At 50.3% G+C, this 15,510-nt stretch overlaps 1 protein-coding gene across 1 annotated transcript in view; it reads right to left on the bottom strand.

Annotated features, from left to right (window-relative positions):
• Positions 1-4,379: 4,379 nt before the first annotated feature.
• Positions 4,380-15,510, bottom strand: part of LOC147706719 (uncharacterized) — an 82,571-nt gene continuing 71,440 nt past the window's right edge. Inside the window, exon 6 of the mRNA XM_086925572.1 lies at positions 4,380-4,685. Within this exon, the coding sequence (XP_086781698.1) occupies positions 4,380-4,685 (306 nt within the window). The remainder of the gene's footprint in view (positions 4,686-15,510) is intronic.

Raw genomic sequence — 15,510 nt, 5'->3', positions numbered from 1 at the left:
AACAGCCGCCTGAAACTGAACTCGGACAAGACGGAAGTCCTCATCCTGGGATCCTCACCCTCCGCCTGGGACGACTCCTGGTGGCCCCCCGCCCTAGGCAGTGCACCCAAACCAACAGACCACGCACGCAACCTGGGCTTCATCCTGGACTCCTCCCTCTCCATGATCAGACAAGTCAACGCCGTCTCCTCATCGTGCTTCAACATCCTGCGCATGCTACGTAAGATCTTCCGGTGGATCCCCACCGAGACCAGGAAGACGGTCACCCAGGTCCTCGTCACCAGCCGTCTGGACTACGGCAACTCCCTCTACGCCAGAACCACCGCCAAACTCCAGAAAAGACTTCAGCGGATCCAGAACGCCTCAGCAAGACTCATCCTGGACATCCCCCATCGCAGCCACATCTCCGGACACCTGAGAGACCTGCACTGGCTCCCGGTCAACAAGAGAATCACCTTCCGACTCCTCACCCACGCACACAAAGCCCTACACAACCAAGGCCCAGGATACCTCAACAGCCGCCTCAACTTCTACGCTCCCAAACGCCAGCTTCGATCGACCGGCCACGCCCTCGCCACCGTCCCCCGCATCCGAAGAGCCACCACAGGTGGACGGTCCTTCTCCTACCTCGCCGCCAAGACATGGATCTCCCTCCCGACCCACCTTTGCCTGACCCAGGACCACCTCGCCTTCAGGAAGCAACTCAAGACCTGGCTGTTTGAGCAGTAGCGGACCCCCCTCCCCTAGCACCTTGAGACCCTCTGGGTGAGTAGTGCGCTATATAAATGCTTTGATTGATTAATTGATTGATTGGCTAGTAATTCTATGCAATTGTCAATCCCACTTGGAGTTTTGCTGGGGTAATTTACATGTGCTATGCCACCACAACCAGTAACATACCGCCTCTTATGTGGCATTGACACTACCATCATGCTTTTTACATGTTTGCAGGGTTACTGGGAATAGAAAACACCTACCACGCCAGCCTGCTAACTTGCTTTATTAATGTGACAACAATTCTATCCATCTAAACGGGTGCCCGTCGCACTCGTGCTTTCATCCCCCTTTGGTGCGCACACCACACTATTCCAACATGACGCCAGTGTTTCAGATATCCATGGCACCCACCTGAGTTTACCAGCCATATAGCTCCCCATACATGTGGCAACCCCACACTTCTCTTTATATGAGTAACAAGAAATGTATTCTCCTTAAAGGTTGCCACCCGCACTTGTGTTTTCACTAAACAACCCCCCTGGGTTGAACTGTGTATCGCTCTAATATGGCGCCCATATTGAGATATCCCAGTCAGATCCCAGCCCGTGTCACTCTGACGTGCCTGAATGAGTTTGCCGGCCATGCCCCTCCCGCGCGACCAGGGGTCTCCATACCTACGGCTGCTCTGAGTATGCCGGCTGATATGAGTACCTAACCCAGCTGACCAGGACTCTCCTCACTCTACCAAGCTGGTGGAGAGAGGCTTTCTGGTCCGGCTACAGAGACGCTGCTCAATTGTAAGTACCTTGCTATCATAATCATTACAGGGACGCCTCCTGGCATCCATCCTCTCCTGACTTTGATGGAATTTGAGCTCCAGTGCTGACAGCTGATTAGTTGGTCTAAATACTTTTTTTTGTTCTTTGTGTCAAACCAGGACGTTAAAAGTGTTAACGTACCCTCGACCAGTGATTCGATGTAACTGATATATCACCTAAGACGGATGAGTTGTTGTAATTGCTGTTACATATCATGATGGTTGATGAGCCAACCCACCTGCTTTGGTCCTTAGATGTGCCACCTGCCTGCCACAAATCTCTTACTTTACACAGCGCCTGTCACTTTTGCTTTTTACCAACAACTTGACTAATAATTCTATTGCATGCTGTCTCTCCAGAGGCTGTTTCTAATGATGTATACCATTATATTTTTGTTTTAGGTTGGTTCTACCACAAGGTACTGCCATATTAGGTTTTTTGTGTGTTTTGTTTACATTGAATACTAATAAGGAAACCGACTATTATGTGGATAGTCATTTTTTAAGGTTTGCTCATGAAGAATTTCCGTTTGAGCATTCGGATATCCTATGCAAGAAACATGCTGACCTGTACACCGTACACCGTAGCCACCGTTAAAAATTACCTCAGGGGTGAGTCACGGTACATTTTAATTGGGACCAGTGGACTCGCTGCTCAAGATACATTTTGAGTCCCACTGTGTCTCATTTTAGAATCCACTTCACAGCTCCCTCATACCTTCAACACACACCTACACCACGAAAACTCATACTCACACCGCACCTTACGGCTTTGGAAATAAAAGATCTCCAACAAAGAGCCCCTCAAAAGGTGCCTGCCAGGCACTGCAGCACCGGCCTGATGAGGAGCATGCCCTATGATGAAGCATGACACCCAGCCGGGTGTGTGACTGCACTAATTCCTAAAGTAGGAGACTCCCCGTGGCAGATAAAGAAATAAACACTCGCTAGCTGCATTTCTCTACAAAAATAATCTACTGGATCCTACGCAGTATGGCTTTGGAGTAGGGCACAGTACCAAGACCGCCTTGATAAAGTCAACAGAAGAAATTAGGAAAGCCCTGGACCTATCCGTGGCCTTCGACACGGTCCATCATAACCTTCTGATGGACCGTCTGTCTGAGATTAGAGTCAAAGGAAAGAAAAGTGTTTCTAACGGACAGGAAACAAACGGTGTCCAAGGAAAATTGTACTTGAACCCGTTTTCGCTGCCAAGTGGAGTTCCACAAGGATCGTCCCTTTGCCCGACCCTTTCTAATGTGTATGTGGCTCCCTTGGCCCATTTGATCAGATCATATGGTTTTAGTCTCACGTCATTGCAGATGACACACAGATTGTAGTGTCACTTTTACCAGGGCAAGAAGTAGGCATGAGCAAGAAATTCCAAGACTGCATGGGAGCAGTCAAATCTTTGAAGTCGCAAAATTGCTAAAATTAAACTCAGGCAAAACCGAGGTACTCATGTTCGGAAACAAGGCTAATTTCTGGACCCTGGACTGGTGGCCAGTAGATCTGGGCATCCTCCCTAAACCCACGAAGAAGGCAAAAAATCTAGGTATAATGGTGGATAACAGACTAAACTTTGAGGACCAGATAAACACCACAACCCCGGCCACCGTTCATTCCCTTAAACTGCTAAAAAAGGTCAAACCTTCCCAGTCAGAAGACAGTTTACGAACAGTCGTCTCATCCATTATCTTATCCCGGCTGGAGTACTGCAATGGGGTCTATTTAAACATCCTAGAGCGACATCTAAACACATTGCAGATCCTGCAAAATGCAGCAGCAAGGCTGGAGACAGGTACCCCCAAATTCGTATTGGTAGCCAAAGAAATTAAAAGACTACACTGGCTGCTTATTAGGAAAAGGGTGCAATTTAAGCCACTTCGTATTGACTTTAAGGCTCTACATGGTCAGGGTTCTGATTTTTTGACTCTCCAGTTTTAATGGTACACTCCCAAACAAATCCTAAGTTCACTAGGAGCCAACCTTGTGAGCGTACCACCCACGAAGAAAGCCTGTTGGGGGGGGGGGGAAGTTTCATTACAGGTGCGGCCAAAGCATGGAGTGCCCTCCCCTGGAGTTTGAGAAACTCCACTAAAACTGGCCTTTTAACTTGTAATTCTCCTCCAGCTACATTTTTCCGTGCCACCCTGTTCTCAGGATAGTTGAGCTAATAGCGCCAGGACACCTCCGGGTAACCATGCTCTCCATAAATTTAATTAACATAACATAACATTCTATCCACCTAATGGGTCTTGGGTGCCTGGAGGGAGTGGACTGTCCATGAAGACTTCTGTACAAGGAGAAGGGTGTGCGTAGTATGACCTTATCCACCTAATGGGCTTGGGTGTGAGATGGACAGACCTCTCAAAGAGGAACTGTGTAGAGAATGAAGGCTGTGTGTAGTAGACTTGGTCACTTAATAGTGCAAGGGTCTCTCGAAGGAGAGTGGGCTCTCGGAAAAAGGTTCTGTACAAGGCGAAGAAAGTGTGTAGTAGTAACGTGGGTGTCCAAAGGTATTTATTTTACACAGAATGCCTAACTGGCTCCCACTGCAGTTCCTCAGGAGACAAAACTGAAGACTTTTTTAAATTGATCCCATGTTGCGTTTTTCTGAGACTGCCTACCACTCTCACAAGACAAGAGGTTGGGGTGCTCCTTCCCTGCCCTGTTATGTACTATTTACTCTAACAAATTCAGGGCAACGGGAAATGTACTTGTGTCTGTAAAGGCAGCTGCAACATTTCCCTCAGTGTTGCAGCCACATGTTCAGATCGCTCGGTAGTGTAGGATCTGCGTAGAAGGTGGACAGGAAAAAAGGTCTCTAGGCCATTAGAACACTCTAGTTTTTTTTATTACTATACCGCAGAAAAGATGCAAACCAACTCAATACCGTGCCACCAATACTGCTCTCGCTGTCTTTGCAGTAATCTAATGTGGTATCACTGTATCGAAGGCTTGCGGAGAGGTCCATTAAAACCAGAACCTCATTACCTCCTCTGTCCAATGTAGTATTAATTGTCTCCGCAACTTCCAGCAAAGCAGTCTTAGTGCTAAAATTAGCTCTGAAACCTGGCTGGCTAGAGTGCAACAAGCCATTAGTCTCTACATAATTTGTTAAGACTCCATTAACAAATTTTTCCACAACCTTGGAAAAAAAGGCAAAAGTCAGATGAGCCTATAATTACTGGCGGCCTTGGGGTCTGCCGTAGGTTTCTTTAATAGCGGGAGAATTTTGGCATGTTTCCACATTTGGGCCATGGATCCTTCCTGCAGAGCGGTGTTCAAAATAGGGTTTACTATAGGGTTGATCACTTCCGCTATGGAGGACAAGACTTTAGCTGGGCAGGGATCAGAGGGGGCGTCCGGTTTCAGTGATTACATAAGCACCAGAGATTGCTCTGAGGTGATCACAGGGAATTCCGTAAGAAACATACTGGGCAGTGGGGTAGCTAGGAGGAAGGGTGGGGGTGGGGGGGCCGGTCTGCCCAGGCGGCACCATTTTTGAGGCGGCTGTGGCCCCGCGGCACTGGAGGCCCGTTGCGGCCGCAGCAGCCTTTATAATTTATTTGGGAACAAACAACACAGTGTCCCCAAATAAAGGATAAAGACAGCCGCGGCCGCAATGGGCCTCCAGTGCCGCGGACGCCTGAGGCCCAGTTTAAAAGGGCAAAGCCGCGCTGCACTCCACTCCTTCTGACCTGCTTTGGTAACAGCTGAGCAGCACAGTGCACACAACACAAATGCGGGACTTCGTTTTTGGCAATTTAATTAAAAGCACTGCAGGCGGCCCGGTGCTTTCAATTAAATTGCCAAAAATAAGTCCCGTTGTTGGCTCCCCTGTCCCAGCCTCGGAGACCAGGGCCATCAATCTTGTAGTGTGCGTGGCGTGCGCGAGCGCTACCAATGACGGCCCTGTAGTGATATTTTGGCCAGACTTTGCGATTAGAACGTAGCAGTGACGCATTACTCTCGTGAGGAGTCAATTTTGGCCTGGGGCAGTGCTTTATGCTTGCAGGCAGCTCTGGGCGTTTTGCTGGCAGGCTCTCTGGACATCACTCAATATAGAAGCGATATGGTAACAGATTACTATGCACTATATTTTGTGGCATACAAATATTATAGCATAAATGTAGGCAACCAAAATATCGACATGGTAAGTACATAACATTTTAATGTAGGTTTACTGTACATAATTCTCCATATATTAGAGGTCTTCAAGCTGGGGATGGAGGGCTGGTAGGTGTGAAGTGATGTCAGAGTGGGCAGCAGGCTCTGGCTAAAAGAAGCACGCAGAGCACAGACCAATGTCATCATGTAAAACAGCACAGTGATTTTAGTTGAGAGATAAGAGTGGAGGTGTGAGTCCTTCTATAATGGGTAATCAGTAATTGTTTTATCACTGATGTCCTGACACGAAGTAAGTGTCAAAGGAGGCGGGGGCTCCAACACCTCATTCCCTCGTTTCTCAAAATGTCTTTGACACACTCTGTCTCTAACACGTCTCTTACATTTAGACAGACGTATGTTTGGTCGGGATTTTGATCCTTGTACTTCCATACAGTATTTGTCTCTCGTGGTGAGGTAAAATTGATTATGAAATCGTTAAATATAACTCTAAACACCATATTGACAGCTCAACCGCAGTTGAGACTTCTAAATTAGATGAATCATCGTGCAGTCTGTGTGTTTTCTTTTCTACTGCCAGTCACCGGTGTATTCAACTGTGTAGCCTTTGACCGTGTCATGTATGTGCATGTAACTTGCATGATCGAGGTAACTGTTAGACTCGGGGGTATCTGGTTGGCACAGGTATGCACTTGTGACAAACAGGGACCCTCTCCTCTAGTCAGGGTAAGAGAACTACTCCTTTACAGGTTGGCGGTGGCGCAGTGCCCTGAGCAGCGAACACCAGCAAAAACATCTGAGGCACATCAGCAAAAAGTGGAAGGGAGACTCACGCCAAGGTGCAAGGTCTAACACGTGTCCCCTCCAGCTGAAAGGTGAGGAGAACTACCCTACCCCAGGGAGTTCCTCATCACTGAGGCGGAAAAACCTGGACAGGCCGTCCGCATTGGCGTGATCCGTGCCAGGGCGGTGTTCCACCGTAAAGTCAAAACCCTGTAGGGAGATGGACCACCTCAACAGTTTCGGGTTCTCAAACTTCATTTGCATCAACCATTGGAGGGGCCTGTGGTCTGTCTGAACGCGAAAGTGAGACCCAAACAAGTAGGGTCTTAGATTCTTCAAGGCCCAGACCACAGCAAAAGCTTCTCTCTCAATCGCACTCCACCTACGCTCCCGTGGAAGTAACCTCCGACTGATGAAGGCTACAGGGTGGTCCCAGCCCTCCTCAGTCATTTGTGAAATGAACAGCCCCTACCCCATGCTCTTAAGCGTCTGTCTGCACTAGGAACTCTTTGGAGAAATCAGGGGTCAGGAGCACGGGCGTCGTGCACATGGCCGTTTTCAGGGTGTTGAATGCTTCCTGACAGGCGTCAGTCCAGATCACTTTCCGGGGCTGCTTCTTCAAAGTCAGCTCTGTCAAGGGGGCAACAATGGTTCCATACCCCTTGACAAACCTCCTGTAGTACCCGGTGAGTCCGAGGAAGGCCCTCACCTCCGTTTGGGTCTTGGGGGGTTCCCAATTCAGGATGGGCTGAAGGGGCGCCACCTGGCCGCTCCCAACTTGGTGTCCCAAGTACACCACGGAACCCTGCCCGATCTGAAATTTGCTTGCCTTGATCATGAGGCCTGTCTGGCGCAGTGCCAACAACACTTCCCGTAGGTGTCGCAAGTGTTCTTCCCATGTGCCGCTGAACGCTGCAATGTCGTCCAGGTAGGCGGCACTGAACGCGTCCAGTCCAACCAACACCTGGTTGACCAACCTCTGGAAGGTGGCAGGGGCGTTCTTCATACCAAACAGCATAACTTGGAACTGGAAATGCCCATCTGGGGTTGAGAACGCTGACCTCTCTTTGGCCCCGTCAGTCAAGGCGATCTGCCAGTACCCAGACGTTAAGTCAAACGTGCTGAGATACCGAGCAGCCCCCAACCGATCGATGAGCTCATCAGCTCTGGGGATGGGGTGCGCGTCGGTCTTCGTGACCGAATTGAGTCCTCGATAGTCCACACAGACCCGGAGTTCAGGTGTGGCTCCCAGCGTTGCAGCCTTCGGGACTAAGACCACTGGGCTGGCCCAAGGACTGCTGGAGGACTCAATCACCCCAAGACCAAACATCTTCGAGACTTCCTCCTTGATGCAGGCTCTTACCTTGTCAGTCACGCGTTAAGCCTTGTGCTTCACCGGCAAACTGTCTCCCGTGTCCACATCATGGACGCACCAATCTGTGACACCAGGAACCAAGGAGAACAGATCAGGAAACTGCCCCAGCAGCTGGCGGCAGTCACTCTGTTGTTCAGGCATCAGAGAGGGTGAGAGGTTAACTCCGTCACTGACCCATCTTTCTCAGAGGCTACCAAGAGGTCCAGAAGAGGCTCAGTCTCCTCCTCCATTCCGTCATCGGTTGCCAAGAGCATGCCTACTTCGGACCTCTCCAAGTGGGGCTTAAGGCGGTTAACATGTAGGACCCTCAAAGGGTTCCTGGGAGTTTGCAAGTTCACCAGGTAGGTGACAGGACTCTTGCGCTCCACAACCTCAAATGGACCTGTCCACTTATCCTGATTTGCACACGGCTCCACTGGGGCCAAGACCCACACCTTTTGTCCAGGTTGAAGCTCTACCAGAGTGGCATTCTGGTCGTACCACCGCTTCATCTCTTCTTGGCTGGCTTCCAGATTTGCCTCAGCAAGTTGTCTGAATCGCCTGGTCTGGTTTCGGAAGGCCAGCATGTTACTGAATACATTCTGGGGAGGTTTCCTGGGAGATTGCTCCCAACCATCCTTTACCAGACTCAGAGGTCCTTGTACCGGGTGACCATACAAAAGTTCGAAGGGACTGAACCCGAGCGACTTTTGCGGCTCCTCTCGGTAAGCAATGAGTTGGCATGGCAAGAGGCCGTCCCACTTATGCCTCGTCGGTCCTTCTAGGCCCATGATCATGCCTTTCAGGGTTCGGTTGAATCTCTCAACCAACCCGTTTCCTTGGGGGTGGTACGGGGTGGTGAACTTGTAGGTTACACTACACTCTTGCCAAAGGGACTTCATATATTGTCTAGAGGTGGTCAGACACCACCTCTAGAGGGAATCCCAACCGTGAGAAAATTCCCATCAGCGCTCTTTCCACCACGGGGGCCATCACTGTCCTCAGAGGGATGGCTTCCGGGTACCGGGTGGCATGGTCCACCAAGACCAGGATGAACCTGTTGCCCATAGCTGTCTTGGGGTCCAGAGGCCCCACAATGTCAATTCCCACTCGCTGGAATGGGGTACTGACGACGGGGAATGGTTGGAGGGGAGTCTTGTTCTTCCCTCCACACTTACCACTTGCCTGGCAAGTTTGGCAAGTCCTACAGTGCGCATCTGAACTTCTGTGCATTTGGGGCCATTAGAAGTGGGTAACAAGCCTGTCATAGGTCTTGTACATCCCCAAATGTCCTGCTAACGGTACATCGTGAGCCAGCCCCAGTAGGAGGGCTCTGAACTTCTGAGGTATCACCAGCACACGGGCTGACCCAGGTTCAGCAGCCTTAGGCTCTGAATACAGGAGATCATTCTCCGAGTAGATCCAGTGTTTTCCGGACTGAGCACCATTGGCCTGGTCTGCAGCCTGTTGCTGCATACCCGTGAGAGAAGGGCACTTCCTCTGCTCCTTGCAGAATTCCTCCCTCGTGGGACCTCCTTCTTGCTGCCAATGGGTCAGCTCAGACAGGTCTCCCAGTTCGGTAATCTGTTCCCCGGTAGGCTCCAGGGCATCCCCCTCGAGGTCTGCTTCCTCCTGGGCCGTGGGAACAGTGGGGGCCGGCTGTCCGGACCCCCTGCGCCTTCTCTTTAAGGCCGGTTCCTGAGCCTCTCCTTCAGGCTCCAAGACTTCTTCAACACCCCTACTGGCTGCCATGGACCTGGTAGTCACGCATGCCCAGTCAGGTAGACCCACCATCCGCAGATGAGTCGTTTTCTCCACCTTTCTCCAAGAGGAGTTCTCCAAATCGTTCCCTAGCAGACAATCTACAGGCATGGAGGTCGTCACAATGACTTGCAGAGTACCAGAGACCCCCCCACTCAAAGGGAACCTGAGCCATCGGACACTGGCTCTCAGAATTGTCAGCATTGACAACACTTCAGTAGGCGTGTGGTACCACCTGCTTCTGAGACACCAAGTGCTGCCGGACCGCAGTCACACTGGCTCCTGTGTCTCGAAGAGCCTCCACCTTCTTATCATTGATGGTCACTTCCTGCCCATATTTCTTAGTGTTACTGGGAGGTAGTTTTCGGGGACCATCTCACTGTCTCCTAGCGAGACTAGGGTCATGTGTACGGGATCCCCACCCTCTGGGATTGTAACTTCTCCCCCAAAAATTAAAGATAGCTATTTGCCGGGGGTGGGGGGGAGCACCAGTGGGTGTGGGTTTTCCATACAAGCGACACTTAGGATCAGTGGCAATGTGACCCTGGCCGCCACACCTAAAACAGGCGATGGGCCCTCTCTGAACAGGTTTACCCGTCGGGCCCTGTTTTGCTTCGGGGGTGGAGGAGGCTGAGAACCTTTCCCTTGGTTCCCTTGGGAATTACTTTCGGGCCTTTTTGGAACCCTTTCTGTTTTCCCCTGTCCCCCCCACTCTTCTGCTGGGGACCCTGTCCACCTCTGGCTGAGTCTCCCACTGGACCCTTGTGGACCCTGGTGCTGAGCCAGCGGTCCGCTTCCTCAGCAAGCTTCTTCGGGTTGGACAGCTTGCTGGCGTAGCTCAGGAAAACAATTAGCGGACAAGTGCTCCCATGCTACTAAATCAAGCAGCCCTTGAAAATCATCCACTTTGCTACCCTTCACCGAACCATTCAGCACTCTGCAGAAAAAGGTCACATACTCCACATACGTACTCCCGGAATCTTAGCACAACCCCTAAACCTCTCTCGGTACATCTCCGGGGTTAACCTAAACCTGGTCATTAAGGCATCTTTCATGTGGAGATAGGAATTATATACTTCGGTAGGGAGATCTAGCAGGGTGTCCCGCCCCTCGGTCAGGAACCCTCCCCACAACCCCGCTCCCCAATCCTTCTCAGGGATCCGGTGGGAGGACATGGCTACCTCGTAAGCCCGAAACCACTGCCCAATGTCATCCCCCTTAAAGTACTCCTTCACCACATCTTTCGGTACGTAGACCCTTGACTCTACCTGCACTGGAGTTGTGCTGCCACCAGGAGCTGTGTCCAAACTTTTTGCTTTCAGCTCCAATTCTTAGAAACGTATCTCATGCTCTAGCTGGAGTCTCCTCTCCTCCATCGCCATCTGTCCGGTTAACCTTGCCATCTCAACTTCATGCGCTCTGGTCGCGGCCCTGTCCGCCAGCTCTTCTGGTGACAGACCTCCGTGCACCTCGACAAGATTATCTGGTGGATCCACCACTAACTGATTCTCTGGCTCTCTCGACTATTTCCAGGCACTCAGTGCCTTGATGAGTTAGGCTTTGTTTTTGCACCCGGTTTGGGCGACTCTGAATTTCTGGCAGAAATTCTTCAGCTGCTCCACTTTGTAATTTTCAAGCCCTTCCCAGTCGACGTAATCTAGTCCACTGATGACAGAGGGTGCTCTCACGGGGAGTGAACCAGGCATGGTTTGACGATGTGAGATCTCTCTGCAAGATAATAAATCTGTGGCTTCGTTATAGGTCTGCTCTCACTACATGGTGATCAGTAATTTACTGTACATAAATCATAAATGCAAATTCGAAATCCTCACTGCTGCCTCCAATGTTAGACTCAGGGGTCTCTGGTTGGCAAAGGTATGCACTTGTGACAAACAGGGACCCTCTCCTCTAGTCAGGGTAAGAGAACTACTCCTTTAGAAATAACCCTTGCTCACCCTCTAGGTAGTGTGGCGCGAGCAGACAAGGCTAATCTTCAGGGCGATAGTTAGTTAAGCATTTATGATCACATACAGGAAACCCACTGACCCACCGCAAACGGACACCAGTCGTAGGATTGTATCAAAAATACGTAAACTTTATGTTAAAATATATGCAGGATTATCACAAGACCATATAACGTTTAGCGAATGAAGGCCACCAGATTTAAATAGGCAATTGTTCGTAAGTGTTCTTGGGAACCAAGTACGATGATAGGGAAAACAAACGTTCCGGACCCTGGATCCGATGCGAACTCGGGATAGAGTTCCAATGTATCTTGAGATGAGGGTCCGAGGCGTTTCAGGCACGGCTACTGGTGAGGGCGGACCCTGGACGAGGCCAACGGTTCTCCAAAGGATCTATCTGGCTTGGAGCCCCCTCGAGGTGCGAGGCCGGTGAGCGGGACGGTGTGGAGGGTTGTGGTGGTCCGGGATCTGATGCAGCTGACAGAGCGAGGCGCCGTTCAGGCCTGCGGGGCGTACTACTTCTTAGCACACCAGTTCGTACCTGTGGATCTGTGTGGGGCGTCACATTCTCAGGCAGGCGGGTGCAGCACCGGGCCTTCGGTACCACAGTATGGAAGACCTTCTTGAGGTGCGGCACGGCCTTGGTATGCAGGAGGGCAATGCGAGACAGTCGGGTCCGTTACGACGTACGGACCGTCCGAGACTATCAGATGCGCTCGGTGCAGATTCCTGCGAGAAAAGATGAGAGGCGCACAGCGTGCTCCGTAGCAGGCAAGGTGACAGGAGAGCAGGCGGTCCGGCACTGAAGCGGAGAGCGACTCAAGCTTGAGCGGGGCTCTCGGCGGCGGGGAGACCAGGCTCCGAGCTGTCACGACCTTGGAGGGAGAAGGCACCCGGGTCACAACTCGGGTGAGGGAATAAGAACTAAAGGCCCAACAGCAAACAGGCACAGGCAGAATAGAACCCAATGGTCCTGGGGTTCCGTTCAGGGGGCAAGCTTGTGATCAAGCCCTTGGAGATAGTTTCAGGCACAAGTCTTCAAAGTCCTTTCTGGTCTTTTCCTCTCCGTTCTCAGCAAGGCACCACTACAGGATTCCGTCTCCTCAGCTTCTCTTGGTCCTTCTAGTCGGGCAGAGGTTCGTTGTGGTCAAAACTGGATCTGGTTTCTTAGGAGCAGGGCTCCTACCTTTATACTCGATTTCTTTTGTCTTGGCAGGCCAGGGGGCCTGAGCCTGGTTCAACCCGGTTTTGGAGTACTCTGTTTACAGGACGCTGCCGTCTTCTTTCAGGGTGCAGGGCAGGGACATCAGACGCTCCGCAGGAGGTGGAGCCAGCATTGTGGTGGTGGAGCACAACCCTATTCAGAATCAAGGACTACTCCGCCCACCCATCCTGGTGTAAGCACTCTATTCACCACCTGGTCACCCTGACTGTCCCCGGGAATTCCCCAGCCCTGTCACTCACACAAACCCAGACAGCAGATACACATCCTGGCAGAGGCGTGCTGAAATAGTCAGGCGAGCAAATGCTAACTTTCTAAAAGTAGCAGTTGCAAACACAGGATATTAAAATAAACCTTGCTAAAGGAAGTATTTTATTATTCTGAGTTCAGGCATACCAAACTCGACATGCCACCGTGTTCCCTTGGCCGGTTAGGACTATAGCGTGTTTTAGTTCCAGCCGCTCATCTTAGCCTAAGAACAGGCAGCCCTTCAATAGTGAAGAATGAAAAAGGGCGGTAATTCACTACTAGGACATGCCACACACATCAGGCTTGTCCTACCTTACGCTCACAATGCACTCTGACCGTGGGCCTACCATAGGGGTGACTGATATGAAGGTTAGGGAAGGTTTAGGGACTGGCAAGTGTGGGTACTTGCGCAGTCAGCGTGACAGCATCAGACTGTACGCGTGGTCTGCAGTGGCGGACCCAAGACATCTTTTACTAGGCCGCTTCTGTGGGTGGCGCAACCAGCGCTGCAGGCCCACTAGCGGCATTTGTATCTACAAGCCCCGGCACTCCTTGTGCACGTTACTGGGGACTGACAGTAAACCAAATAAGCCAATCATGGAAATCAATTACAGATACACTTTATGTTGGGAGCACTTGCACTGCGGCACGGGTTGGCCATGGCGCAGTGCCCTGAGCAGCGAACACCAGCAAAAACATCTGAGACACATCAGCAAAAAGTGGAAGGGAGACTCACGCCAAGGTGCAAGGTCTAACAGTAACTATTAGCAGCAATACTACGTGTCTCTCGGACATCTTTCAAGTGCTCGCCTCCCTTTTTCCCTAGCACCCCTCAACCCCCCTCAAGGGGCAGCAATCTGAGGGATAGCCCAGGGCGCCACAAGCTCTAGCTATGCCTCTGGTACTGGGGCGGGGACAAACATCTAACTGAAGTCCCCTGACATCCTCCAGGTCCAATGACTGCACTACAAAGGAGTCCTGGATAACGAATTTTTTTATAAAAGAAGCAGGCCATACGTTCAGTCCATTCGCTTGAAGGAACAAAACGGTTGGCTGATTATCATAGGGGAGGAACAGGGTTTTACTTTTATTAGCTGCCAAATCAATTTTTGTTGACAAAGAAAGTTTCTTTTCCTCACGTACTTTCTTGTAATGATTTTTCAAAGCAAGTTTATAAGTCCGTTTATCAGAGGAACTATAATTTCGCCTCCACTCTCTTTCAAGATGTTTACAGTCCCTTTTACTATCTCTTAAGGCTTCAGAGAACCAAGGGGCCGAAACACGGATGGATTTAGCGAACCTGTCGGTGTAACAAGCCTTCTAAGACCTGCATATCAAGTTCCAGGGTACCACTTAAGGGAATCGGATGATACCCCATAGCACACTGAATCGCCTCAGATGTCATCAGATGGAATGGTATGAAACTGTGACCGGCCCTGGCTGTGTCCGAAAGTTGGGGCCTTGCATACTCTCTAGGAATATTAAACTCGATCAGATGGTGGTCTGATCAAGTTAGGGCTAGTGGGACATCCATGTAAATCTGGTTTGAAGAAAAAACTTGATCCAGTATGTGCCCTTTGTCATGGGTGGGAAGACCTACATACGGAGTCAGGTTGAAAATATCACAGGATTCATACAGTATCCTGGAATCCAATAACTTGTCCATGTGAAGATTGAAATCACCATGGACCATACAATGGCTATATTTAGCTGCAACGGGAGAGATAATATGGTTGACGGATTCCAAAAAGTTATTTGCCGATCCGGGTGAGATTCTGTGACAATTTGAACCCGTGTTTTCAACATTGTCGTAAACTCATAATTCTGGTATCAGTGAACCGCAAATGATCCATTTAGTATACCCTGGTGTTTTCGCTATGCTACGAACAAGAGCACTCCTGTTATAAACACATTTCCGATACACCGATGGCATCCATTTTAGATTATGGCATCCATCTTGTATTCTTGCCCTCACATAGTCAATGGACACACAGTGACCTCTGGTCAATTCATTTCACTTAAGGACACGTAGGCTTTAGCCGGCGATTCACCTTGCTAGTGACACGTGCACCTTAGGACAGAAACGCTGTGGCCGCATGACTCGGCAAAAGCTGCCTCCTCTGCCTGAGGCCAGTCCTGCTATACTGGTTCTCGTGCTCGTTGGCCTGATCATGATTAGGCGGCCGAAGCTGGTAGCCTTGCCCATTTACGACCCACAAACATCTCTTATCCTGTTTTTCTATCTTCTGCACCTGGCTCTGTTCCTTTTCTTCTGGGCCTTTATTAGGGGGAGGTAACGAAATTTACGATGAGGCGGTCCGGCTCTTGAATGAAAAGATGACATGGGATTATGATCGAACAGTGGGAACCTCTCATTCGTAATGTTTTGACATCAGAAATTGTTGACGATTCCTGTGTAATGCCAAATATTTATTGTTTAGGACATAAAGGTTAAGAAACGCACTAGTATGTGGAGAATGTTGCCCCCAGCTAAAAAAACTGTATTTAAGGA

The sequence above is a fragment of the Lissotriton vulgaris genome, chromosome 6, assembly GCF_964263255.1.
Source record: "Lissotriton vulgaris chromosome 6, aLisVul1.2, whole genome shotgun sequence".
In the NCBI taxonomy this organism is placed as follows: domain Eukaryota; kingdom Metazoa; phylum Chordata; class Amphibia; order Caudata; family Salamandridae; genus Lissotriton; species Lissotriton vulgaris.
Note: the sequence above shows the minus strand (reverse complement) of the source record. Positions and strands in the feature narration are given on the sequence as shown.